Source organism: Oryx dammah, unplaced genomic scaffold (genome assembly GCF_014754425.2).
Source record: "Oryx dammah isolate SB20612 unplaced genomic scaffold, SCBI_Odam_1.1 HiC_scaffold_8, whole genome shotgun sequence".
Lineage (NCBI taxonomy): Eukaryota > Metazoa > Chordata > Mammalia > Artiodactyla > Bovidae > Oryx > Oryx dammah.
In genome coordinates, this window is record NW_024070192.1 from 33,566,591 (window position 1) to 33,594,420 (window position 27,830).

Consider the following 27,830-nt stretch of genomic DNA (forward strand, 5'->3'; position numbering starts at 1 on the left):
TTCCCCGAAACTGGTCCTTGGTGCCAAAAAGTTTGGGCACCATTGCTCTAGAGCATCATGGGGCCTTGGTCTCAGGTTTGTCTTCCTGGGAGCTCTTAGACCAGAAGCCATATTCCTTAAATGGCCTGAAGACTCGCCAGCCTCTCACCCAGCAGGCTGACCACCCCTAGCTCAGACCACCAATAAAGACTGGGAGACAGAGAACAGTGTACAAGAGTTTATTTAATTGATATCTGAATTTAGTTCTATCATGTGGGGCCCACGTTACAAGTTCCATCTGGGTCCATTACAACGCTAACCAAAAAAAAAAGAAAAAACTTAAAAAATCCACAACTTTTTCCATGTCATTAAATATATTCATATATAATAACCATAATATATTAGTATGCATTGGAAAGGAACACTGACCCAAACAATATGTCATGGTCACAACTAAACATTTACAATTCCGAGTGAACAGAACTCCGGAACGCAGGGGGGCGTGGGGAGGTGGAGCCACGTCCAGTGACAGGGAGAAGGACTGGCTTGATGCTGGCAGGGGCGAGGCCCTACAAGTACACACTTCGATACCCTTAGGGTACGACTTGGCTATGGCCATGAACCGTGGCCCAGTAACCCCATCCATGGGTCTAGTTCATCCACTCCCCAGTCTTCCTTTGAGCAGTGAGACCCAAACATTTTTCAGTTGCCTAAAGGGACCATCTCCTGACCCCGAGGGGTCTCTCCTTGATTTCAGTCTCCAGCCTGGGGTTAACCCAAGACAGGCTGTACCCATTTCCTGCGGTCACTCTGGGGGCAGAGTGCTAGGTGAGTACCAGAGGCCTTGGGGCAGCTCCCAGCCCCCCCAGCTTGGACTGCGGGGGGGCCCTCCCACTTTACCACCAGGACCTGCCTCTCACCCTGCTTTGCTCAGGACAGAAGCCAATCTGCAGGTGAGTCCAGGGGGCAGCCCCCTCATCCTTCTTCCTTTCTTCCACCCCAATCCTTAGCATTACTATGTGTCAGAAAGGCAGGGACCCCGCTGTCAGGGGCTCCAGACCCACGAGCAGGTAAGAAAAAGGACAACTTGGAAATCTCTTAAAAAAAAAAAAAAAGACTAATCTGGTGTGTTTTTCTTCAAACACCTACATATCACAACTCTGGTTAATACACTCTTCAAAACCTAGTTCCATTTTACATCCTTTCCTAACTGTACAAACCGGAACCTCAATTCCTATTTCCATTTCCACCCGGAGGGATGGGCCAGGGAAGAAGAGGGGTGCTTTCCCAAGGGGGAGGGTCCTCCCGAATTGGTGGTTGGATTCAGAGGAGCAGTGGGCTAGGTTCTGGCTGGGTGGGGAAGGCCACCTGCCAGGACTGACCTACCCCCCGAATTCCCCTCCTCTCTGGCTGACTGGTGGCCCTCACATTCCCCAGAGGCCAGGCTGCTCTGCTCTCAGGGTGCTGAGCCAGAGGGCGAGACTGGCTGAATTTAAAGCAAGATGCGTTGCTGCCTGGTGGGCTGCTGGCCGCAGAGACCACCAGTGCAAGTCCCCCTCACAATGGGGTTTGAGACTTGGGCCTGGAGTGGGAGCTGGCAGGGCTGCCATGCCCTCCTGGGCAAAGCAGAGAAGCCAGGCTGGTGTGGACAGAAACAGGATGACTACCCACAGAGGACAGAGCCTCTCGTGGACTGTGAGCCAACAAAACACACCCGAACCACACTGGGGCGGTGGTGGCGGAGGGCCAACTGTGTGGAGAGGGCCCTTCACTTCCAGCCTTGGCCTTGGAGTCAGGCAGCACAGTTACCCCTCCCCAGGCCCATTCTGTCCTTCCCCTGCCCCTGGGGGCATCTCTGAAACCCCTCCAGGCAGCCAGACATCCTTTCTGCCTACACCTTAGGACCAGCCATGGCCTGCCTGCCTGGAACCTGGAGTGAGTGTACACCGGCCTCACGCACCGCCCTGGCTGTCACCTCTCAAGATGTGACTGTGCCCATCCCGGCCCCCCGTTCCTGACGTCTGTTCTCCAGGCCAGATGCCATCACGAGGGCCAGCATCTCACGGGTGACTCACCCAGAAGCACCCCCCACAGCCTGCGAGGGAACCAAGGAGGGGTTACAGTGCCCGGTGAGGACCCGTCTCACGGGGCTGTCATGAAGATAGTGTGAGGTTACGGGGGTAAAGTGCCTGGCACAGAGCAGGTGCTTGGTAAATGGTGGCGGTGGCGGTGCAGGAGGAAGCACAGGAAAGCCAGACCAGGAGGGCCCGAGCTTCATACTTGCTGTGACCCTTCTGAGCAGCCAAACTCCAGCAGGGAAGATGAAACCAATTTCCTGACTGAGAGAGGAGCCAGGCCTCAAATTCAGAGTGCTGGCCAGGGGGGTGGGGGCCCCTGGGCACAGGTCCTGTGTGAGGCCATCAGACCTGGACGTTTAGGGCTGCCAGCTTGAAGACGGTATCTCTCGGAAGCTTTGGAAAGGGAGCCTGACCCCACTAGGGGGCCACCAGAGAGGAGGGGGCGAGGTGCCACCCAGGCCACACCAGGATAGTGGCGGGAAACCTCCTCTGTCTGCTCCTTGGGGAGCCAGGAGCGAGGGCCCAGCAGGAAATGGTCACGGCTTCCCTGGTACCTGGGACCCTAATGGTTCCAGCCCTGCCAGCCGCAACAAGGGCACTCCCACACCTCCCCGAGCCAGCGCAGCAGGTCCCCACTCCAGCCAGCCCACTCCCACCCCCGCTAGGCCCAACTGCCTCAGCAGCCTGCCTTCCAGGCCCTTCCCAGCTGTTGACACTGCTGAGGGGCCTTGTGGGAGCTGATGTCATTACACAAATAGTGTCGCTGCCGTAAGCCCAGCCTGTGCCCCCTCCCCCTCCCCTGGAAAATGTCATAAAGGGGCTGCTTCCAACTTTCCAGAAAGGAAACTCTCTGGGAGGTTTTGTGTTGGCAATGCCTCCTCCATCAGGCAGCTCCGTAGTGAGCAGTGACCGACCACCCGGCGTGAGCTTCTCAGGGGTATCCCTGGTCCAGAAGCCTGGCCAAGCACCAACCCCCAAAGCCCGGCCAGGGCAGGGCCAGGAGGGGGCTTCACTGCTCTGGCTGCACAGACTGTAACGCCTCCCCACCCCCCACCACCAAGAGGATGGCAGGGGCAGGTGGAGACCGCAGACGGCACGGGGAAGGCTGGCTGGACAGGCCACTTCCGCCTCCCCCAGGTGCCCCCAGGCCGCTGCAGACGGGAGCCCCAGTTGTCACAGCCAGGGTTCCTGTGGCAATCCCCCAGGAAGGGTCAGGGGAACCAGACGGGGTTTTCTGCTGGGGCTGCGGGCCTGGGGGATCACAGTTCTCCTCACGTGCCCTTCTCTACCCAGCTCTGCGGCCCACCTGCGCCGGCCCCGGCCGCCCTCCCGCCCCAGGGAAATGCATCTCTGCTCTGGAGGGAGCCCGTGAGGTAGCTAAGTCTCGGTCCTCAATTCTCCGGGGCCTGGGGGCGGGGCCGCCGAGGGCCCCGGCCCCGCCCCCACCCTCCCCCAAGCTGGGAAGCCCCCGCGGGCAAGTCCACGCCGCGGTGGCCGGCCCCATGCCCAGCCCGCCGGCGCGCCGCTGCCTCCGCGCTAGGCCTTCTTGCACTTGCCCTTCTTCTCGCGCTGCTGGAACTTGCGCAGCCGCCGCGCCCACGTGTCCCGCCACTGGATCACCAGGCTGCTCTTGTCTGCCACGATGCCGCTCTGGTCGGGTGAGTCCTCCGCGTTGCCCAGCAGCAGGTACTTCTTGAGGGGCTTGATTTTCGGGCACTTGCAGGCGATGTCCCGCGAGCGGATCCACAGGTTCTGGTCGCCACGGCGGATGCGGCTGGTGCCCTGCTTGTACACGGAGATGATGTTCACCGTGAACTTCCACCAGTCCCCCGCCTTGTCTGCCTTCAGGATGTGGATCTGGACGGCTGCAAGGAAGCACAGGCAGGGCATGGGCCTCGGCTACCGCCTGGGCCCCCTGGCTCCTGCCGCCAAGAGGGCCCGGGATGGGGCGGCCTGTTTGATGGAGAAGGAATAGGAGATCTAGCGCTGGGAGGTGACTGCAGCAGGAGCCCCACTGGGGGAATGGGTGTGTGGAGGCGAAGCTGATGCTGGAACCCTGCCTGCTGATACATCGGCCAAGGCCACTGCTGGGAGAAGTCTTACTTCCTGCCTGTGCTGAAGGTGCCACCCAGCCCTGTCTTTGGGGACAATCCCCCTTAGAGTCCAGGAAGACACTACAGGAACTGACCACACCCCCTGAATTCTGGGCAGGTGCCCTCCATGAGCACAGTGCTGGCCACTGGGGGGAACCAAAGAGGGCAGTACCTCCTGGGCATTTCCAGAGACCCTACCACCTAACATCAAGCCTCACGACACCCCCAGACACACAACTTTGCTCCTGATCCAATCTCAGACTGGGGTCTCAGTGCCCAGGGGCCATGCACCCTGAACAGCCCTCCAAGGCGGCCACAGCACCTCTTCTGAAGTCCAGGGTCCTTGTACTATCTCCTCCCATCCCTGCCAGGCCTCCGTGTCCTCTGGACCCTCCCCAAGCCTCCAGGCCATTCCCCTCCCTTTCAGTTCTCTGCTACTATTTCCCCTAGTATGGGGGCTCTCTAGCTGGGGCAGGCATCGGAATCCCCTGGACGGCTTGTCACACACACACATCACTGGCCTCGCCCCAATTTCCGATTCACCAGGTGTGGAGTGGGGCCCAGGAAGGCACGCTTCTGACAAACTCCCAGATGGTGCTGATCCAGGGAACACACTTTGAGAATCAATGCCCTAGTGAATGTCAACAGATGCTATTTCTGCAGGATATAAGGTATAAGAGAAAAACATTTTTAAAGGTGTGGGGGGGTGGATTTTGTTCAAACCACTAGATGAAATAGTGGGTTAAAGTCAAAAAGTTTTCTTATTGCGGGACTTTTCAGAGCCTTTAATCTACAAATTGTGTGTGCCTGCACAGCTGTGGGTTTCCCAAACAACTCTGACTGCAAGGCCCTTTGGGTGGTTATCTCAAGTCACCAGAGCCGCACAGGGCCTAGCTGAGGAACATTCTGGGTGCAAGGGACACATACCATTCCAGAGGCTAAGTGCATAAGTCTACACTGTACTAACGTCCAGCCAAAGGAAACTTGCATTCCTCCTCCATCCCCACGGTCAGAACCCGGCACCTTTCCCTCCACCCCTGGTCAGGCTGAAGGTTCTCCTAGCAGCTGTGTAGACTTGAGCCCTCCTGAGAAAGGGGCTTGTCTCTACAGGTGAAGACACTGAGACAAGGTGGGCTCAGTGGCTCCAGGAGCCACGCGGACAGGCACCCAAGAGAAGGCCGAACAGTCCCACCTGCCCTCTTAGCTCTGGGCCCACTCACCCATGCTGGCCAGCCTCTCTCAAGGTCTCAGGGGGCCACTCCCTGGGCCCTGCCCACACCCCTTCTCTGCCCATGCTTGGCCCAGGACAACAGGAAGGGGCACGGATGGCCGGGCCCTCCATCGAATCCCACCCTTCTGGGGCGAAGCAAGTGGCGGATTTTCCCATATTTTCATTTCAGCTGTTCCTGGGCATCCTGAACTTTGCACTCCAGTCTGAGGGCTCCAAAGAATGGCTGCCATGGCAACCGTTTCCATGTTTTCGTCACCAAGGGACTCAACACTCAGTGTGAACTCGGAGGAGGGGGTGGGGAGCCCTCCAGCCTGGAGCAGTGGCTGGGCTGTGTGTGTTTGACTGTGCAGACAGAGGTCACCGTGGCAACTGAGTGCCCCTCAGCTAAGCAAAGGAGGGGAGCCGCCCCCAGCATCCCTGGGAGCCCCAGCTTCCTCTCCTCAGGACTGAGCTGAATGCAGAATGAGCCTCCCCCAGCGTGCAGCTGCTGCCTGTGCCGGACCTCAGACCCCCGGCCTAGTCACAGTGTCCCACCCTGCAGCCAGGGTGGGCTGAGGTAGCCCAATAAGGATGCTGCCGGAGGCACCCCGGAAAAAGTGGCTTTGCTTATCTACTGGTGTTACGAGCTGAATTGGGTATTGCTCCCTGCCGGTAAATTAATACACTGAAGTCCTAACCCCCAGTAACTCAGAATGTGGCAGTGTTTGGAGATAAGGTCTTTAAGAGGTAGTTAAGAGGAAGTTCGAAGGGTGGGCCCCAACCCAGTCTGACTGGCGTCCTCATAAGATGAGGACACAGAGATCAGGACACAGAAACGCACGAAGGGAAGACCACGTGAAGAAAGAACAAGACGACGACCGCCTCCAAGCCAAGGAGAGCGCCTTGGGTAACCACTCCTGACAACCCCTTGATCCAGTACTTCCACCCTGCAAGCCTGGGAGAAAGCAAATTCCTGTTTGAGCCCCTCAGTGGTACTTTGTTCTGGCAGCGCCGGCAAACTCATAACCATTGGAATCAGAGACTCAGGATCCAGGGCCTCAGCTCAGGGCCAGGTGGAAGGGGAGGGCTATGAGGCCACAGAGAGCTGGCTGGACAAGATCAGGCCCTGGGATGGCCTTCCTGGATCTGCAGGGATGTGGCCCTTCCCAGCAGGAGGCCTGAAGACCCCTGCCCCACCTTCCCTGGTCTGCACCCCCCCGCCTCTCTCCGGGGCAGCCTGCTTCCCCAGCCTGGAGGAGGCCTGCCAAACGCGGAGGATGCAGCCTGGAGGGGGACCTGGTGGTGGACACAGGTCGATGGGGACAAAGCACTGGCCCTCACCCTCGTCCCACCCCAGCAGCACCCTGGCAGCGGGTGGGATGGGCCGGGGGCAGGGCAGGGGCCGGTGGTGGTAGATTCATGTGATTATGCTGGAAAGAGTCCACATTTCCGCTGCCCTTGGCAACGCCTCCGCATATTACACAGCCCACCAAGTATGAGCTGCACACGCAGTGCACAGGCCAAGTCCCCGCGGTGCACACACGGCTGAAAATACTCAAAATACACATTGAAACAGTGACCTCAGGCAGACCAACTCGGCCCCCTCTGGGAGCGTGCAAGACTCAAGACAGCGCGGGGCCGCCACCAGCTCTGACGCCCTGCTGGCTGGGGGCCAGGAACAACCGGCATCCACTGAGGGCCCACGGCACCGCCCAGCTGGGTGGGGGCGGGGTTGCGATGGCCAGGGGCAGCTTCTTGTCCACCCTAGCAGCACAGAAAAAACTAGACGTTAGAAAAGCCCTGATGCTGGGAAAGATTGAAGGCAGGAGGAAAAGGGGACGATAGAAGATGAGATGGTTGGATGGCATCACTGATTCAATGGACATGAGTTTGAGTAAACTCCAGGAGTTGGTGATGGACAGGGAAGCCTGGTGTGCTGCATTCCATGGGGTCACAAAGAGTCAGACACGACTGAGTGAACTGAGGCACACAGTCTCCAAGGCTGTGTCCTTTACACCCACACAACGCTCACTCCAGGCTAACCAGCCTCAGCCCCCGGGACGTCTAAGCTCCACATCCGTGTGCCCATGTCCTAAACTGGCCAGAACATGGAGCTTCAGGGAGGATCCCCCTCCCTGCTTATTCAGAAAGGAGGCAGATGAGAAGACCCTCAGAAAGGCAGATGGTGAGATCAGGCTGGGGTGATAGGCTTGCTGAGACCCTCCCTCCTCCCCGCCGCAATTCCCCGAAGAAAGAGGGAGGGTCCCGGCACTGAGCTGGGGGTGGGGGACAGGACTCTAAAGCACAGACTGAGGGAGTGGCTAAAGCAGACTGGCTGGCACAGGAGCCTGCCCCACCTGCTGGTGTCTGCCCACTCCCAGGCTGGGTCACGGTACAGGTGAGCTGCTCCTGTGCAGTCAGGAGGCATTAGGTGTAGGGAGGAACCCCTGAGGAGACGCAGGTGAGGCTGGCTCCAAAAGGTACCCCCCCCACCACAGAAGTGGGGACCTGCAGGATGGAGCGAGCAGGGGAAGAGTGCAGCCCTGAGGAAGTAGAGTCAGCCTCTGGGTCCCAGGAGCCGGGCTGCACCTGATCTTCTGGCCTCCAAGTCCCCAGGGCCCCAGAGCTCTGCTGGTGCGGCAGCAGGCAGGCTGGAACAGGGCCCCCTCAGCAACTCCGGGGCTCACGGGAGGGCCTTGAGCTCCAGGAGCCGACCCCAGCCACCAGGGCAGGGCTTAAGAGGGCCGATCTCCCCTGCTGGCCTGTGAGTCTGCTGCCCGGCTACCGGGCACATGGCTCTCCATCCCTCAGTAGAGGCCTGCCCTTGGCCCTCAAGGGCGGGCTCTGGTTCTGAGAGGGAGAGCAGCGTAGTGTGCACCAGCCCAGGGAGGCAGGGGTCAGCATCTGGCTGGTCTGAGCCATGGGGCCTCGGGCTAGGAGGCAGGGCAGGGGCCTTGCCCAGGCCCATTCCTGGCTCAGCCCGAGGCCCTGACATGTCCTTCCATAGGCGCAGACCTCTGGCTCTCCTTCCCCGGGGCCTCCAGCTCCACAGGGTCCTGGCGCTAGGAAAGTGGGAGGCTGGCCAGGGTGAGCTGAAAAGTGGAGCTCGGGGTCCCACCTCGAGCTCAAGCTCAGATTCCTCCAAAGGGAACCATGCACCCCAAGGCAGCCCCTGTTTCCTTCAAAGCCTCGCTCTGTCCCCAGCTCTTGCCCTGACCCCAGAGACCAAGGATGGGTCAGCTCTGGACCCTCCGAGGACCGGGCACTACCAGCACCTTGGACCGTCTGTGGCAGGAGGCAGCACTGGGCTGGCTGCTGCCCCCCACCCACAGGTCTGGGAGATTCTAGGTTCTAGGACCCAGCACGGCCGCTGGGTCAGCGATGAGCACACAGTGCACGTTCATCTGCCGGCCCAGCCGAGGTGGACGACCTGCTGGGTGGGGCCTGGGGCTGTGGCCCTGGGGAGGGGGGGGCAGGCCTTTCTCCCCCTTTCCCCACCAGCTTGGGACACCTCTGCACCTAGGCTTCCTGCCTCCTGGAGGTCTCCTTGATTTATGGGCTGCTCAGATGGGGTCCCCAGGGGCTTCCCAGCAGCTGCCCCTCCCAAGGAGGCTTGGGTGGTCAGCCCTGGCTTTCCCCACCCCACCGTGCCCTCCTGATGGGCCAGGCCAGCCCGAGACCCATCTGCCTCCAAGACAGCGGCCAGGACAAAGCAGGGAAGGACACCGGCCCCGCAGAAGCCATTAAAACCACGCGGCCCCATAAATCTCCCGGTATGGAAAGCATGTCAGGAGCTGCAGCTGCTCTCATAAAGCACAGCTCTGACCACATGTTTCCCAGCACCAACACCACGCCCCCAGCCTGCCCTGTGAGGGTCAGAAGCAGCCAAGCAGGGCCAGCCTTGTTCTCGGGGATGCTAACCTGTGGCAGGGGCAGGTGGGCGGAAGGGGTGTGGATGGGGGTATCACAGCAGCCCCCCCAGTTTTCATCCCATCAGGCGGAGGGCTGGAGGTGCACTGTGGTCAGAAAAACCCCGGGGCTGCCACCTCCTGCCACACCCACCAAGGCCCCACCTCAGACCTGGTATAAAACGGGGACCCCCCAACTTGGGGTTAGGGAAGGTTCCATCCTTCCCTCCCTCAGCAGAAGTAACGGTGCACCTTTCTCTCTCAGACCAACACAGAGGTGGCTTCAGTTTCCCCTGCCAGGTCCTGGTGTTTTTAGGCTCTGTTCTTGGGAAGCAAGAGGGGTGAGGGGGCCTGGGATGAGCTGATTGCCTGGGCTCCCTGGAGGAGGGGACATCAGATCTGGGTTCAGAAGACCAGACTCTGGGGATGCTAGGGGCCCTGTTCCCCAGGGAGATGGCCTGGCACGCCCAGTCCTCAGGCGAGACGAGCTCAAAAGACTGACCACCCTCTTCTGCAAGAGGCTCAGGCAGGACAGTGGACCCAGGCCTGGCCCTGCCAGCGCAGGGCGCTCTTGTCACGGAGACTGGTCTCTCCTGCAATCAGCCTAAGAGAGAGAGCACCTCCCCCCACCAAGGCTGTCCCCCTCCCCATCAGAAGGAACTGTAACAGCCCAGCCCACTCCTGACCCAACGTACCCCACCCTCCCATCACGGCATGGCCACAGCTGTCAGAATGGGATCCTGGAGGACAGCAGAGCCCCACCCCTGCCCCCCAGGGCCTCACACAGCCTCAGGAGATGCCCAACCCACCCAGCACACACAGAGGGTAACAGTGGGGTCACTGCCTGTCTGCCAAAAGGTCCCCCAGGTCAGCTTCCATCACCACTGGGGCTCCAGCCTCAAGGGGAAGAGGCAGGCATGAGAGTTGGTCCCCACACCCCAGGGCCCACATCCTGGCTGCAAATGCCTACGTGCTTCTCAGAGGGGCCCACCTAAGAGCCCTCCACCCACAGTCCTGCCAGCAAACCCCACTGCACGGGGCAGCGGCCCCCACTGCAGGCTGCCGCCTGGCCACACCCAGGATGCTGCAGAGAGCCCTGTCCTGGAGGGAGTGACCAGCAGGGACTTGGGTCCCTTGCCACCCTGTGAACACCACACTTGCTCAGCTCCTAGAAATCAAACCACCCTCAAATGATGGAACCTGCTTCTCCCAGGACACCCAGAGAAAGGGCCATGTTGCTCGAAACAGGAACCAAAGCAGATCCTGACTGGAGCTCTACCAGGAGAGGAGCCCAATCTGGGGTGGCCCTTAGGAGCCTTGGAGAAACTATTCTGTTTTTAAGGCCTCGGGTGCCTCCCCGCAGGTAACCCAGGCTGCTCAGAGGATGTGTACCCCCGGGGTGCACCCCCTCCCATCGCAGCCTGGGCCTCGCACAAGCAGGTAAAGCAGCAGGAGGGGTGGACCCCGGGAACAGCAATGGTGCTGGGTCCTTGTGCTAAGGCTCTGACCCCAGGGGAAGGGGGGCCGTCAAGACTCACGAGATCCATCCCCCCTGGGGAGAGGTGCCCAGCCCAGCCCTGCCTGGGGGTGGGGAGGGACATACTGTGTGGTCCTGGAGACAGGTCACTGGGGAGCGGGGAGAAGACAAGTGCCGCCTGTCTGTAGGGGAAGCCAGCTGGTGTCCCCAGACACCTTGGACAGACCACCTTTCCCCACCCCCACCCTGACCCTTGGTCTCCTCATCTGTGAAATGGGAAGAAACATCTTTCATTGGGTGCCCTTCCCTACCCACCCCTCCTTCCTAAAAACAGGACGTTCAGAGGAAAGGAAGCGCCAGGCCTCAGCACCCACAGCTGTGAGGGCGGCAGAGGTGGGCGCCTAGGCTCTGGGCCCTGTCCGTGGGGACGGGAATCACTGTGGCGGGCAGGGCTGTGCCCACTCCCTCCCCCACAGTGCATGGCGGGAGGCCCCGGGCAGCGCAGCACCCTGCGGGCTCAGGGGCTTCTGCCGAGCTGTCACTGGGGCCTGCTGCCCGCCCAGCCCAACCCAGTGGTCACCCTCATTCTGCGACCTCAGGCTGACTCATGCCGACCCAGCTCCACATCTGGCCTCCATATGGGGCTGGCACTCCAAGGGGGGAGGTCACATCTGGCTGGGGAAATCGGAGGATCCCCAGGGGGCCAGTGACCCGCGCCCCTGGGGAAGGGTCAGTGAGCCTCTGAAACTCCATGCCACGTGCTGCTGGCTGGGCTGCGTCCAACTTTCTGAGCTGGGGAGAGTACTGGGGCAGGATGGGGAGGACTGGCCTCTCCTAGCCATCACCACCAGCTGCCACCCGGACCTGGCTAACCACCCTCAGGGGGACAGCCCCCAGGGCGCTCCTCTAACATCTGTACCCCCGCTCCAAGCCCTGAAGTCACAGTTTGCTGCAGACCCGGGAACCTGGCCCCCAGAACAGGGTTGATAACCTGCCCCGTGTTCTGCCCTTGAAGGGACTGACCCTGATCAGGAACAGCCACTGACTCCAAGGTCGACACGAGGAACGGCAGGAGGTGTGAAGAGGGGCAGAGACCATCATTTGCCAAGAGGCCCTGTGTCCCTCACGAGGCCTCCGCCTCACCCCACTCATCTCATCCCCGGCCTGAGCATCGAGGCGAGAGCGGGCAGGCGCCCCTCTAATCTACACCAGCTCCACGGGCTTCTGCAGTGCCTCCACCGCCAGCATCATCTCCACTGCCAGCTCAGTCTCCTCCCTCCGCCATCATGGAGCTGCCGTGACCTCCCTCCGCTGCACAGCCAAGCCCACCACCGAGTGGTCATACCCACCCTGCCTCTGCCAGAATCACTGACATCCTCGCCCATCATCTTGGCTTCATCGTCTCCAACAGCCCCTCCCACCCACGGTGACCACTCCTGCTGTCCCCCACGGAGACGCCTTTCTGGCTTATCAGGAGTGAGAGAGTCAGGTCCCGTGGGGGGAACCAGCCCTTGACCCACAAGCAGGGGCAGCACCCATTCTGTTGCCAAAGGCTCGGCATCCTGGCATGGGAGGCGCTCGCAGGCAGGGCACATAAAGATCTCAGGCCTCAGGGGCCCCAATCTTGGGCATGCTCCTTATCTTGCTGAGTCTCAGCATCCCATTGGCCTGAAAAAAAGGCCTTCCCTTCCTAGGTGTTTTTGAGGACTCACCCAGGGTGAGAATGAAGACTGTGAGGTGCCCATCTGGGGCCTGCAGAGGAGGAACAGTCACCGGCCTGGCAAGGCCTCATCTCTGGGGTTTCTGCCGCCCCAGGAGAGACAGGGCATCAATACTTGGGGGAGGAGGGGTCCACTTAGGTCCCCAGGCTCTCCTCTGCCAGGGGCCCAAAAGACAGCACACGTGTGCACACACATGCACACTCACACAGCCTCACAAACCCAGTTCCTCCCCGCAGAGGCCAACAGAACTTCCGCTTGGAGCTGTTATCCTCAGAAATCATCCTTGAGGGATGGTGGGAGGAAGGCGCGAGACTGATCATCTCATGAAGAGCATTCTGATTTTTCCATCCGTTGGTGCCAAAATGTCTCTCAACAAAGGGGGTGACTAATAGACATTTCTGGGAACGAATCATTTTTCCAAGAACTGGCAAAAGTGAGATGATCTCACCTTTCAGAATACGGCCTGTCTGTCCTCTCCCTCCGCCTCTGAATCCCAGGGAAGCAGAGGTGGGTGGCAGCCTGCTGTGTGCCAGTGTGAGTGGGGCTGGCTCTCTGGTAGCCTCCGAGTGGCTTCTGCACACAGATGTGAACCCTCACCAGCCTCCCTTGGCCTCCGCCCCTGCACCCCCATGTGCCCTCTCCTCCCATCTCCCCAGCCTGCTCCTGTCTCTGTGCTCAGACACTTTGCTCCCTCTGCCTGGGAGCCTTGCTTTGCCCAGTGAGCACCAATTACCTGGGCTGCCTCCTCCAGGAAGCCCTCACTCCACACACTCTCTGCAGGATGGGCCAGGCCCCGCTTACACCCACTGTAGGCTAGACCCTGGCCAAGGAGTCTGTGGTCTAGACTGGATGGGGACGGTGGCATGACAGGGGCAGGCTGGCCCCCCTTCCACGTAAATCAGGGGGTAGAAGCCAAGGGGTGTCTTAGCCTGAAGTCATTGTCAAGAGGTGGCCTTTCCTGACAGCCCCCACAGTAAATGCCCCAGGAACAGTGTCATCTGGCCATCCTGTCTCCACAGACCAAGGTTCTGGAGCCCTGGCTTCTAGGTAAATGAGCCACAGAGCCAGTGACTCCAGAAGGGATGGACACGCTCTGCCCATGTGGGAGCCGCTGAGTGAATGCAGGCTTCATGGTGAATGCTCATGGGTGCACACAGGCATACGTGCACACATCTCCACACATACACACACTCACTGGGAGCGTTCTACACTAAAGAAAGGCCCCTCTTGGCTAGGTTTTCCTGAGAAGTTGACAGGAAATGCTACTACACTCGAAAATAATAAAAAGCCCCATCTTTGTGCACAACTGCCCCAGCCTGAGCCTGCCCACGAGTGCCTTTTCAGCATTTGCAAGGTGAGCCAATTCCCCTAGAGGGCAACAGAGGACTGAGCCCCAGGACGGGGCGGGGGGGCAGCGATGACAGCGGCGCCATGAACGCCCCTGCTCCTTGGAGATGGCAACAGGGCCACCCTCCTGCCACACCTAGAAGGACAGCGCATCCCTTCATCAACCTCCACTGGACAGAACAGGAAACCGAGGCCCGGCCTGGTCCGAAGTCACACCGCGAACGTGGAGTCTTCCTCAGGTTCTGGGGCCAGTGGCCCTCCCCTACCTACAGATGGGAATGGAACTGCCATCCTTCCGGTCCTGAGGTCTCTCCAGACCAGAAAGGCATGGGGCTTGGCCCTCAGGCCCCCAATTCCTACCTGCTTCGTGTGGTGCCCACCCTCACCTGCTGGGCCCTCTCTCACCAGGAACATGGGCAGGACCAGCAGACCCCAGCCAGCCCAGGCCACTGCTCCAGCCCCCCTTCCCCACGGCTTCTGCCCGCTGGCCACCGCCCGGGTCAGCGGAAACCCAGATCTGGGGTTCTGGCTGCACAATGTCAAGAATCTCCCCAGCTGGCCGAGGAGGAAGGGGGCCTGGGGCCTGCCCTTCACTGACTCCCACCCCACCCACCCTGCTGAGGTTCTAATTAGCAGCTTCTGGAACATCCAAGCACCCTAGCTGGAAAGTGGAGGAAATGCGTTTCCTAATTGGCTCCCTGCAGGGATGTGGATTATGCAGCCCCTCCCCGACCCTCCTGGGCCCACCTGTACCCCCGCCCCACCCCAGGCCAGCCAACTCCCCTCGCCCCCTCCTCCTGCTCACCTGGCCCAGGTCTGCGGGTGTGGAAGGGACCCCTCCTCCAGGGGCCAGGCTGGGCACTCAGAGCCCAGACGGAGACCTGGCCCCCAGCCTCAGAGCAAGGCCTGCAGATGCGGCCCGGCTGCCCCCGCCCAGCCACCCTGGGTGCCACTCACTCCACCCTTCACAAGCCTCTCCCGGCCCAGGTCTCCCTCCCCAGAAGCCCCTGCAACCCCCACTCTCGACACTTCCTTGTCCTGCCTCCTGCCTGAATACACAGGCCTGGGTGTAGAGTTGGGCAGGCTGCTCGCCAACTCTCAGGTAACCCCCAGAGTGTCATGGACAGTGCGGGGGACCCTTTGGGGGATGGGAGGAGCAGCGCCAGTCCAGGCCTCCAGGCCAGGGTGAGGGGATGAGGACCTTAAAGCTGAAAGTGCCATGCTCCAGGCCTTGTCAGCACCCCAAGAGGGCACCCCGCTTCTCTCCTCACTCTGCGGCTCCTCAAATCTTGCCCGGCAGCAGAAATGTGGACACCTGGGCAGTGGGCTGGCAATAGTGTAGGGCCAGGAGCTGGGGTGGCTGAGCTGAAGTCTAGGAAGACCTGGGTTCGATCCCTGGGTTGGGAAGATCCCCTAGAGAAGGGAACGGCTACCTACTGCAGTAGGTTGCTACCTACTGCAGTAGGTAGCTACCTACTGGCCTGGAGAATTCTATGGACTGTATAGTCCGTGGGGTCACAAAGAGTTGGACATGACTGAGCGAATTTCACTTTCTTGGTTTTGGGTCGGATGGGGTCCAGGTGATAAACGTGATGCGGGGGGCAGGAGGGAGGCTGGGGCTCTCCTGGGCCAGTCAGCCAGCCACACCAGGGCCCCATCTAGGACACCAGCTTCCCTCGGACAATCCAGGAGGAAGTCAAGGGCGAAGAAGGGAGGACCGAGTCAGGGAGCAAAAGGCAAGAAGAGCCCAGAGACTGAGTCCCCGCTCTCCAGGCAGAGCCCTGTTGCCCAGGGTTGCGGGGGTGGGGGGTGGGGGGCGGTGCACAGCCAAGGCAGGGCTCAGGGCAGACCCCCCTGGGTCTATAACAAGAGGGAGCCAGGCCCCCTTCTGCAGAGATAGGGGCCTGCCTGCTGCCAAGGGGTGGGCAGGAGAGTCAGAGGGAGCCAAAGTGCCCCCGGAAGTATCAGGGGTCGGGGAGGCAGAATTCAACGGAGGAGAGGAAGTCAGAAGAGAACAAAACAAGTCCCAGAGAACCAGGTGGAAAACAGGTCCATTGGGTGATTTTAAACAGAAGTCCAATTTTCCCTTTTCTCATTGGAGGAACAGAATGGGGGTGGTGGTTAACCCTTCACAGAAAGTCTCCCCAGCATCTGTCTGGACAGAGGATGCTCCACACTGAAATCAAACCCACCCTTCCCCCAGGTGGCCGAGCTGTTCCTTCCTCCTGTTCTCTGCGGGGGAGGGAGATGAGGGGTGGCGGAGTGACAGGCCGGGGGTCTCCTCTGTGACCCTGGCTCTCTGACCCTGGGCATCCACACTTGGCCCCCAGCCCTAAGCCTGGGACACCACAGGACCTGGGGCCTTTTTGCCCACATCCCACCTTGCCAACCCCAGCAGATGCTGACAGCTCAGGGTGGGAGCACAGGGTCACCCAAGCCTCACCCCAAACCACTGGGGCCTCTTGTGGCTACTGTCACCCTGGGTCAGAGACAGCACTCCCTTTATCCTTAAGTTGCCCCAAAGTTTGTTTCCAAAATCAAGGTTGGTTTTTCCTGTGAAAGTCACCTTGGGATACAAGCACTTTAAAGGGGCTTTTTTCAGGAATTCGCTATGGACCCAGGGCCTGGCTGCTTCGGAACGAACGCACAAAACCTACCAGCTGCTCCAGTACGATCATGTACTGGGCTTCCGTGTGGGGTGTGTGAGCACGTACCTGTGTGTACACGTGTGCCTGTGTATATGCACACACAGGCACACGTGTGTGCACAATAAAATGAGGAAGTTTTAGACGTTCTCAACATTCCCAACATTCCTTTGGGCCTTTCTCTTCCCTTTGCTAAAAGATCCTGACCACTGTCCTCATTAAAGAAAGACACCTTGCATTTGATTCAAACAGCTGCCCCGATGAGACCCCGAAGGCCTGGCACCCAGGCCAGGTTGCCAGAACCCCCGGGGTCTGGGAGGGACACCATGCAGGTTGTGGACAATGAGGTCTCAGCACCGGGTCACTGTTCCCTCCTCAGCCCACTTCTTCCTGCCCTGTCACCTGGCTTCCAGGGACCAGCCAGAGCCACTCTTTACCAGGAGCCCACCAGGTACGTGGCCCCATGCTGAGTGCTTCCATATGACACAGTCAGGCATCACCCCCATATGACAGATAAGGAAACCGCAACTCAGAGACGCAACCGGACCCCAGGTCCCTCAGGAGGCACTCGATCAGGGCAGACTAGGAAAGATGGGCAGAAAACACAGGTCACTGGCCTTTCCCCAGAGGGTGATGCTAAAAGGGGCAGGACTGCTGAGGAACAGAGCAGCAAGACCAGGAACACCCAGCTGGAGTGGGGAGGTACACAGAGGGAGATGGGCAGAGTCGACTTTCGGGTCCAGGAAGAGGGGGTCCAGCCTCAGCCCGAAATAGCCAGGCCCACCGGGTCAGGAAGAGGGCCCCAGAGTGGAAAGACCAGGCCCCTGGATGGGCGCCCAGGCTGTGGCTACCTCCTGCCGGAATGTCGAACACCTTGACCTCCACACCCTGGGCCTCCCCAGCTCCGCCAGCAGACAGCTGGACCATCTCCTCGGGATTTCTGTTTGCCTCTCAGCTATCTGCAGATACCTGCCGGGGGCTGTGAGGGGCTCCCCTTCTCCCGCAGGCCCCCACCCACCCTGAAGTCAGCCTTGACCCTGAGTCCTGTGAGGTCTGGCCAGCCCAGGCCGCCAGCCAGCTCAGGGATCAGAAACCACAGAGCCGGCACGGCCCTCCCACGGGGCAGAGCTGATGGAAGGCGGCAGAGGAGAGCCTGACAAAGGAGAGGTGCAAGGCCCCCGCCTCCAGGGCACTGGGGTAGATGCTGCAGGAGAGACTGGCAGGTGGGATACTCTTCCTGGGAAGGGAGCCTGAAGCCTGCAGTGCAGAGAGTCGGTGCAGACCCCAGCTCTTGACAGAAAAGGCCCTCAGTGATCCCTGAGGCTCTGGTCAAACTTCTGATGCATCAGAATTACCAGCGAGGAGTTTAAAATGCAGATTCTCCACCCAGCCCTGCAGGTCCGTTTTGTGGAGTCAGCCCTCATATTGGCATTTTAAATACACCAACGAGCTCTCCCTTTCTCCAATGCCCGAAGGACTTCGAGCTACAGAGCCTCAGGCTGAATGCCCATGAGTACGGATGAGGGCACAGAAGACCAGAGAGGTAAAGTGACTGATTTGCAGCCACACAGCCCCTCAGGGGCAGAGTGAAGCCCAGGACCCCCCCAGTGGCCAGGATGCAAGGCCAGGGGGAGAACGCAGTCCCCACACCTGTGGCCACTCACCCCCACCCCAAGGAGGAAGAGCTGGGAAATTCCCAGGCACAAGATCCATCCCCTTCAGCTCTCAGCCGGTCACAGGGACTCTGGGACCCACACCCACGCGGGGCACCCTGTACCCCACTGGTCACGTGGTGCCCTCCCTCTCCCCCAACAAGGGGGCTCTCACTCACCATAGTCCTTCTTGCAGTATTTTTTCATGTTAATCTTCAGCTTCCCTTTGGAGGCCTTGCAGTAGGAATCACAGTCTGCAGAGGACAGGAGAGCACAGACAAAACTTAATTAGGGGAAGAATAGGCTGGCGGGTGGGGTGGGCAGCCGCCTCCTTAAATACCCAGAGGCTGGTGATACCCACGGGCCGGGCAGCCTGGGCGGCCGGCCATTCAGGGCGGGTCTGGCCCTCTCGAGTAGTGCTGGGACAAAGAGGTCCCCGCCTGACCCACCCCCCACTGGCCCCCCTGGCCTCCGCACAGGGACTCTGTGGGCTCCTGCATTGTGCCACCCAGGGCTTCGGAGCGCCACACAAATTCCCCCGTTTTTAAGACGCACCCGAAGCCTGATTAAAGCCGATAGAGGCCTCATTGTCGCCCCGCGCCCTGGGTCTGTGTCAGGCGCTAGCTTCCATGGCGAGCAGCCTCTGGCTGGGGTCAGGCCCCAACAATAGAGGTCACGGAGGAAATTAGCAGCCCATGAAGCAGGAGAAAACCCCTTTGGTGTCCACGCTACTGGAGTGTGCAAATAAAATGCCCCACGAAGAAGAGTTCAGTTCTAATGAGCCCCACCACTGCTGAGAGGCAGGGCTGCTGGGCCTGCGTCTGCAGGGTATCGCTTCGGGGGCGTCCCAGCGAAAGCCGGGCAGGATGTGGGGGAGCCCGGGGGCCTGCTTCCCCTGGGGGTGGCCTGTGTCGGCCCAGCAGAGGCAGACCTCCAACACCAGCCCCACCAGGCCCTCTCCCCGCCAGCTCTTCAGTTGAAAGCGAAAGTCACTCAGTTGTGTCCATCTCTGGGACTCCATGGATTGTGTAGTCCATGGAATTCTCCAGGCCAGAATACTGGAGTGGGTAGCCGTTCCCTTCTCCAGGGGATCTTTCCAACCCAGGGATCGAACCCAGGTCTCTTGCGTTGCAGGCGAATTCTTCACCAGCTGAGCCACCAGGGAAGACCAAGAATCCTGGAGTGGGTAGCCAATCCCTTCTCTAGGGATCTTCCCAACCCAGGAATCGAACTGGGGTCTCCTGTACTGCAGGCAAATTCTTTACCAGATAAGGTGATACAGTTCCTTTGCCTGATCTGTGTTCACAAATCAGCTGTTGGCATGATGGCCAGCCCACCATGGAGACCCAAACATCACTCCAGGGCCCCCTGCACAACCACTCAACACGCTGGCTCTCACTAGATTCTCACAATCCTTCCTTGAGCTGTGGGGGTTATTCCCATTCTACAGATTAGGTATCAGAGACCACCTGCCAGTGCATCCCAGGCAGCTAGCAAGTCAAGGCTGGGCCTTGAACTTGGGTCTGAGGTGGAAGGTCACTGTACCCACTGGAATTGGGCTGGGTGTGTGTCCTGGCGAGGGGACTAGAAAGGTGAAGGGGAAACACACACATGGCTGCTCCAGAAACGGGTACCAGCCCTTCAGACTCTAAAGGGGAAAACCCAGGCCAAGGTGGAGTAAGGAGCGATTTGTGTGGGAGCACAGGACAACAAGGCTAGGCCTCCTGGCCCCCTGCCCCCCAAACCATCACTTAGATCTGTAGGAGTATTCAGAGAGCACCCCAGAGTCAGCCTTTGGTCCCGCGGGAGATGGCTGCCTCCTTCAGGGTCCTAATTCAAGTTGAAAGAGCTCTATCCTGTTGCCCTGGGAGCCATGGGTCTGGCAGTTCTCTGCTGCCATTGCTGCTGCTGCTGCTAAGTCACTTCAGTCGTGTCCAACTCTGTGTGACCCCACAGACGGCAGCTCACCAGGCTCCCCCGTCCCTGGGATTCTCCAGGCAAGAACACTGGAGTGGGTTGCCATTTCCTTCTCCAATGATTGAAAATGAAAAGTGAAAGTGAAGTCGCTCAGTCGCGTCTGACTCTTCGCGACCCCATGAACTGCAGCCTACCAGGCTCCTCCGTCCATGGGATTTTCCAGGCAAGAGCACTGGAGTGGGGTGCCATCGCCTTCTCCACCGCTGCCATTAGGGCACCCCATTAGGAACCAGTCTCAGGAAATGAGAAAAACAGCCCCTCTTCCTGCTCCCTAGGGTGCGAGTCCTTGGACCACCCCCTGTCCATCAGCATGCCCTGCCCGGGGGCCCCAGAGTCCACAGTGCCAGCCCCTCCTGCCACCTGGATGGCTGCATGGCTACTGGAGTCAGGACCTCTCAGAAGGTGGGGTGTGGAGCATCCTGAGAGAGGCTGGGAGTCCACCGGGGACGTTGAGACACCGGGTGACAGTGACCCAAACCCACAGTCAGTGCCACTGGCACTCCTCCCCCACGCAGTGACACCGTACCTCACCGCTGGAAAGAGCCCCTCTCGGCCACGCCTCTGCCAGCTCAGGCAGGTGACGCTCACGGCAAAGCCACTGCTGGGGCTGAACCCAGGCCATGCACAAGTAGCTTGCGTTTCTGGCAAGCTGGCTGGAACCCCCGCCTGCTCGCTCCTCTCGGGAAAGAACTGAACTGCCAGCAGTGCTGATGACGTCACTGCATGGATGGCCTTGAACCCACTCATCGCTTTTTCATTATTATTATTATTAGTTTGGCCCACGTCATCAGTACTTGTATTCTGGTCAATCACCTGCCATGCCTCCTCTATAGGGTGGAATCTCAGCACCCCCTCAACCGCCACCTCGCATCACAGCCCTGGAGGCAGCCCCTGACAGCACACCAGTTCCTCCCAGCCTCTGGGCAGTCCCTTGAGGGAGGGACCACGACTCTCATTCTACAGATAGGACAGTTGAGTTCAGCAAGGCGCCACAGTGCTGATTCCAAGTGTGCACTGCACTGCAGGCAGGAGGGCAGGTGGCCTCTGGGACAAGCTGGCCCTGCACCTCCAGCTTCCCCTCCTCCCTTCCCTCCCTTCTGGCAGCATCTACAGCTCTTCTCTTCAAAGTCAAGTATCCACCTGGGCCAGAGATTGTCCTTGAAGTGTGTGGCATCCATCACTGCCTGATTAGATCCAGCTCTGGACCCCGTGAGAGCAATCAGAGCCACCCTCGTGAACACTAAAAGTCTGTCCCCCAATAACCACAGCCACCCACAGGGCACTAACCAGGCATGAGGCACTGCTCTCAGCCCTGCCTATGCTTCTAACAGCCTGGTTCCCTACCTGGCTACACAGTGGAATAGCCCAGAAGCTTTAGGAAAACACTGATGCTTGGGTTCCCCCCAAGACATTCTGATTTCACTGGCTTAAAGGATAGCCTGTGTGTCCAGATTTTTAAAGATCCCCAGGTAAGACCAATGTGCAGCCAGGGTTAGAACCACAGTCTGAACTGTCTGCAGCTGTGGGAGGTGGGCCAGAGTCTCTGCACCCAAGATTTGTAAGGAGGACCCAGGTTGGCAGAGGAAAGGCTCAGAGGAGTGGCTATTGACTCAAACTAGAGTCAGAGGACAACATCAAGTCGCTTTGCTCTTATAGGAAACGGTGCCAGCCTCAACACATGCATATTTATAGCTGTATCTGGTTTGTTGTTGTTTATTTTTTGTGGGTCTTATGTCTTTCCTTTCTGCCAGCCAGAAATTCTCATCAGGTTAGTGTGCTTGTTGCTGTCAAATGTGCCCTTGTTATTGTTGTTTAGTCGCTAAGTCGTGTCTCATCCTTTTGTGACCCTATGGATTGCAGCCTGCCAGGCTCCTCTGTCCAAGGGATTTTCCAGGCAAGAATACTGGTGTGGGTTGACATCTCCTTCTCCACGGGATCTTTCCGACCCAGGGATCGAACCCATGTCTCCTGCATTGGCAGGTGAGTTCTTTGCCACTGAGCCACCGGGGAAGCCCCCACATGTCCCCTACTCTCTACTGATTTGCTGATTCTGATTTGGTTGTGAGCTAGGAAAACAGAAAGACCAGGCTTGTTAGAACTGTATGCAAAGCATGGGTCAATAGGCCTGGAATGAGAGAAGGAACTGCTATCCTCCGGGTACGGGGAATAACCTTCAGAGCACTGACATCGTAGCAGCTCTCTGGCTGCGTGCAGACTCTCTGGGTGTGTGCCAGAGAACTGAGGTCACTCGACAAGAGGTCCTCAGATAAGGGAAGTGTTCCTGCATTTTCTTCTTTTATAAAATACACACAAAGCTACAGAGACTGCCTCAAGATGGACCAGACATAGCTTTGAAATGCATCTTTGACTCCTTCAAAATGGCATCTACTTGGCAGTTACCCACATTTCCTCTCCTTGTTTTGTTCCAAAATCGCTATAAAGACAATGAAAAAAATGAAAATTCACACTAATGCCAAGAACTAAACTGACAGATGACCCAACACTGGAATCTGGGAGCAATCTCTATTAATTAAAGACAGATGGTGGTAGAACAAGGAAAACCTGTCCAGGTTTTACCTCAAGACACAGCTCTTTGTCTGATGAACAGAAAAATCCTGGAAAATAGGGAAGATGACAAGGAGTCAACAACCAGAAAACAAATGGGCAGGAAGTGGGCGGGGGGTGGGGTGGGGGGCGCCATGGAGGTGCTCCTGTCCAGAGAGCGCTTAAGGAAGAGGAGGAACAGACAGGAATGACAGTGTTTGCAGTGGGGACGTGAACTTGTGCTTCTACCTAAATCACTGATATAGGGAATGAGAAAGTCTGGCAGTGGAGACAGAAGATCACCACCTCCACAGAGCAGAAGCAAATTGAGAGAAAAGGCCGGTAGGGACTAGGAACTGAAGGAGGAGCTGGAGGCATTCCCCTGCCATCCAGCTTGGGGCTGGAATGGGAATCCAGCTGTCATGCCAGGCCAGGGATCTGCAAAATTTTTTTGCAAAGTGCCAAACAGTAAATATTTTTGGCTTTGTGGGCCATACAGTCTCTGTCACAACTATGTGAACTGTCGCCATAGCTCAAAAACAGCCATAGGCGATGTGTAATTGGACGGGTGTGTCAGACTTAGGATACTCTAAAAAGCACAGCCTCTATGAAGCAGAAAGAAAAAAAGATATGAGGGAAGGCAAGGTCAAGCTCAAAAGGCCACATGATGATACGAAAATGGTGACACATGAGAAGAGCTAGAAAAACCCAAACCCAAAAGCCCAGGAGCACAGTGAAAATCGACTTTGGAAGCAATCAAGAAAAGTAACAGTGTAGGAAATGGATTCAGAAACATGCAGTGAATTGTGGAGAGATTCTCACAAAAAAGAATAAAGACATAGAAACTGTGAAAGAGAAAATAATAGGGACCGAAGAGGGGAAGTGGACAGATGGCAGAGGCCTGAGAGAAAACTGCAGCAGAAACCAAATAGAACAGAAATGAGAACCAAAGAGAGTGAACCAAAATGAGAACTCCTGAGGTTGAAGGCCAACCTACATATGAAGGAAAGGATGAACTTAATTTCTGGAAAAAAAGAGACAAACATATCCACATACATCTTTGCAAAACATACAAAATACTGGATAAAGAAAAATATATATACACAGATTTAACATCAAGAAGAAGCTCCAGATGACCATGGAACAAAGTCTACAGGTTGAGAGGAGGGAAAACTTCGAGTCCCAAGACTTTTATACCTAGCTATATTGTCCTCTATGTGTGCAGGCCACAGTAAACCAAAGACATTCTCTAGTATGCAATATTCCAACCATGTATCCTTTTTGTGAGGAATATCTGGGAATGTTTTTCAAACAACTATGAAATGGATCAAAAATAAGAATTTAAGAGGGGAAAGTCACGGAATAAACACACTGGTGATATGCACAGAAACCAGCAAATAGAGAGGGTTCCAATATGGTTCTAAAAGTGAAGGCAAAGGTTAGAATAATTTTAAATGTTTGAAAGGGAGCATCAGACAATGTATAGGTATGTATAAAGAACTATAAAGTCTAGTCTGCAACTTTAGATCATATTAGCAAAAACTAAGAATGAAGTGGGTAATACAACTCTTTGTCTTCAGTAAGTGGAACACCAAAAATGCTATTGCATGCTTGACCCTGATCAGTTCAGTTCAGGCGCTCAGTCGTGTCCGACTCTTTGTGACCCCATGAATCACAGCACGCCAGACCTCCCTGTCCATCACCAACTCCCAGAGTTCACTCAGACTCACGTCCATCGAGTCAGTGATGCCATCCAGCCATCTCATCCTCTGTCGTCCCCTTCTCCTCCTGCCCCCAATCCCTCCCAGCATCAGAGTCTTTTCCAATGAGTCAACTCCTATTAGATCAAGCAGTGCTTTTGAAAACCCCCAAAATAACCACAAAACACTAGAGAAGAGAAGACATGGGTATAAGTAATAAGACAGGAGAAAACACAAACTGGAAAATATAAAAGGTAACTGTGATAAATTCAGATCATAGAAGAGCCACTATATAAAAGCAAAACAATGACTGTAAACAGATTCAACACCCCTACTGAAAAACTAATTTTGAAACATTAAGTGACTGTTGAAGAGACACTTGAACAAAATTAAAGCAATTCTTTAAAAGCTTACAACTTTTAAAGAAATTGTAAGTTTGTCACTAGGTGACAAAGAAGTTCAAAGACAATAGAAAGTTTTTGGTTTTTATTACGTCTTATTGAAATATGCAAAAACTGGAGAAATACAATAAAGGACAGAAACACATAACTAGTAAAAGAATGCTAAATTAATTCCAAGGAGGTGAAACTGCACAGGCCACATTTCCTGACCACAATGTAATAAATATTATTATTAAACAAAAAAAGAATGAAAATAAATGAAGTGCTTTCAATTCTAGAAGTTAGAAAATAAGGAAAATAAAACCCAAAGAAGGCATGAGGAAATAATTAGTAACAGGAGTAGAAATTAATACAGTAGGATGCTGAAAAAGCTTCAAAGTTATAAATATACCCAAGAATTGATAAAGCCCCCAAACCAACAAATACACACACACACACACACACATAGACAAAACACTGTTATGTCTAATAATGAATAAAAGAGAAAATAGACTCATTAGGAAGTAATGAGAAACCTAAAGAAGATTTTATAAATTACAAGGCTATCGTATACAGCTTTGGGGGGAAATCTTGGCCATGTGAATGAAACGCATTCCTTGTTAGGGAAACATAAGGGACCAAGGTGAACTAAAGAAGTGATACCCAATCTGAATAGATAAAGAATCTTAAGAAATCCCTGGATCCAGATGGTTTCAGAGGCTGACTCCAAGCAAACATTTAAAGGAAGTTTCACGCTCTTTGGTTAGAAAACAGGAAAAGAGGGAACGCTAATAAGATGAACCACATAAAAGTGCCTAAAAATCGATCATTCCTCAACTTTAAAAGAAAAAAGCAGTTTCATATGGTTTGATCTTAAATAAGCACTGCCGTGAGCTTAGACACACAGAACCTGCAGACCATTGGTCGGCCTCACTGATTAATCAGGTCTGATATTTTATGCCCTGAAGGGCCCCATTCTCTCCGACCCAGGGCTCCACCCCCTGCTCTGCAGAGGAAGAAAAGGTGAGCAGGAAGCCCCACTCCCACCCCCGGGGGGATCCTGCGGGGCTAGAATTAAGGGTGTGCAGGGAATACTGGAAGATCTGCCGGCGCCCCTGCACCAGGGTTACCCTACACCCCACCCTCCTCCCCAAGGAGAGGGGAGCTGCCAGGGAGGAGAGCTGGCACCGCCCATCTCCTCACCCGGACGTGCTCTGTCCCAGGGAGAGTGCAGAGACCCAGGGCCGCCATCTGTGGCTCGCAGCAGGCCCATCCTGGCTGGCTGGCATCCTGGCTCCTCCTGAGAGCAGCCAACCCTCCCTTTATTCCCCCCACCTGCTCCCCTGACCGACCAGCAGCCAAGAGCGGAGCAGGGAGCCCCTGTCGCCCCATCCCAGTGGCTGGGCCCCTCCCTCCTCTTCCTCCACCTTGGGTAGCTCACCCTCTGCCCTGCCTCCTGTGCCCCAGGTGCCAAAAGTCCCGCTGGGCAGGGCTGCTCGCCGGATCGAGGCTCAACTCTAAGCATATGGCAGGCGGCGCCCGGCGTCCCCCCGTCGGAGCCAGGGGCGGTGCAGCTGGTACCGCCCCTGGAGCAAGGCGGGGAGCTGGCCAGGTTCTCACTCCTGGCAGCACCCGGGTTCCTCTGCTTCTGGGCTGTCGGCTCAGAAAGGTGGGTGGTGGGAGCAAAGAGCGAGAGACATCCAGCCACTGGGGTCTATCCCAGGCAGAGGCTCCTGGAACCCCCAACCCCCACCCCACCTCCACCCCTGACCCTGCTGGGGATAGAGCTCAAGGGGCGGGGCCACTCAACAGGTGACAGAAGACAGGTGAGGCCAGTCTGCCCAGAGTTTTGGCTCTGCCTGACCTGGATCCACAAAGCCACTTGGAACTCTGCAGGCCAGAGAGACCGGCTGTCTGTGTGTGTCATTTTCACACGCAGAGGGTATCTGTAGGTTTCATAATGACTGTGTCAAGGCTGGAGGAGGCACTCCCCTCCAAGCCAGCCTTCACCCTCTGGGTCCTAGGCTGCAGGTGAATGACTCACTCCCCTGGGGAGACCACCTTCTGAGCACCGCCACCACAAGCACTTTGCCCCGGAGACGGCTGGAGTCCACAGGGAGCTCCCAAGCACCCACGGTCTCTCCTGGCCTATACTGGTCTCGTATGCCCCCTCTATCACCTTCCAGCCCTGTCTGTCTCCACAGCATGACGTCCATTGAACTCTGGGACAGAAAGGCTAAGGTCATCCCAAATGAGGCAGTCCCAAGTAACGGACTGTCATGAGGTGCCTTGTAAAGCTTTGGGGAGAAAACCAAAAGTATTTGCAACATAGAGAGCAAAGTGTGGGTGTCTTTAATATATAAAGAACTCTTCTGAATCAATAAGAAAAGACAAGCACCCTCACACTCCCAGGAGAGGAACAGGCAATTCACAAAAGAGGGGAGAAAGCAGACAAGGAGATGTTAATGATGCTCATCCTCAAATAATCAACGAAACACATCTTTAATCAACAGAAATGTAAGGCCTTTGCCTAGGGAGGTGTCAAAGCAAACACTTAGACTGAGATAATGTGGTTGGGGTGCAAATCAGTACCAACTTCCCTGAGTGTAACTGCCATAGAAAGTCAAAACCCTGGAGAGCATACACCCTTGACTGCAGCAGCCCGATTTCTAAGAATGTATCATTCCATCATACACTTCAAAGCTTGGCTAAGAGACTTCCACATGGCCAGCTCTGGGAGGTGCTAGGTGTGGCTCATGGAATGGTCAGGGTGGCCTTATAGCGGGAGAGAACATGTCAATGACATGAATGTAACCACAGTCAAAAGAGTGACACTCACAAAATGAAGACAATGCCCAGTGTGCACGCCTTAGCAGAGGATAGAGTTAGGTGTGCAGGTGGAGACCACGTTGGATGAAAAGCCACTGTGAGGAGGTTACATCTCGGAGGACGAGGGAGGAGCTCGTGAAGCAGCCAGGCCAGGACTGAAGAACCAACAGAGGATGGGCCTGGAGCTGGGGGTGGGGGGTGGGCAGCCCGAGATTAGACTGCATGGTTCATGGGGGTCCCTAGGTTGTCAACCATGGAAGGGGTTTGAATTCTATTCTAGAAGCATACAC

General features: G+C 56.8%; 1 protein-coding gene across 1 annotated transcript in view; it reads right to left on the reverse strand.

Moving 5' to 3' along the window:
• Positions 1-204: 204 nt before the first annotated feature.
• Positions 205-27,830, reverse strand: part of NTN1 (netrin 1) — a 189,490-nt gene continuing 161,864 nt past the window's right edge. The window contains exons 5-6 of the mRNA XM_040243374.1: positions 18,290-18,364; positions 205-3,922 (exon numbers count right to left, since the gene is read on the reverse strand). Of these exons, the coding sequence (XP_040099308.1) occupies positions 3,594-3,922; positions 18,290-18,364 (404 nt within the window). The 3' untranslated portion in view covers positions 205-3,593. The remainder of the gene's footprint in view (positions 3,923-18,289; positions 18,365-27,830) is intronic.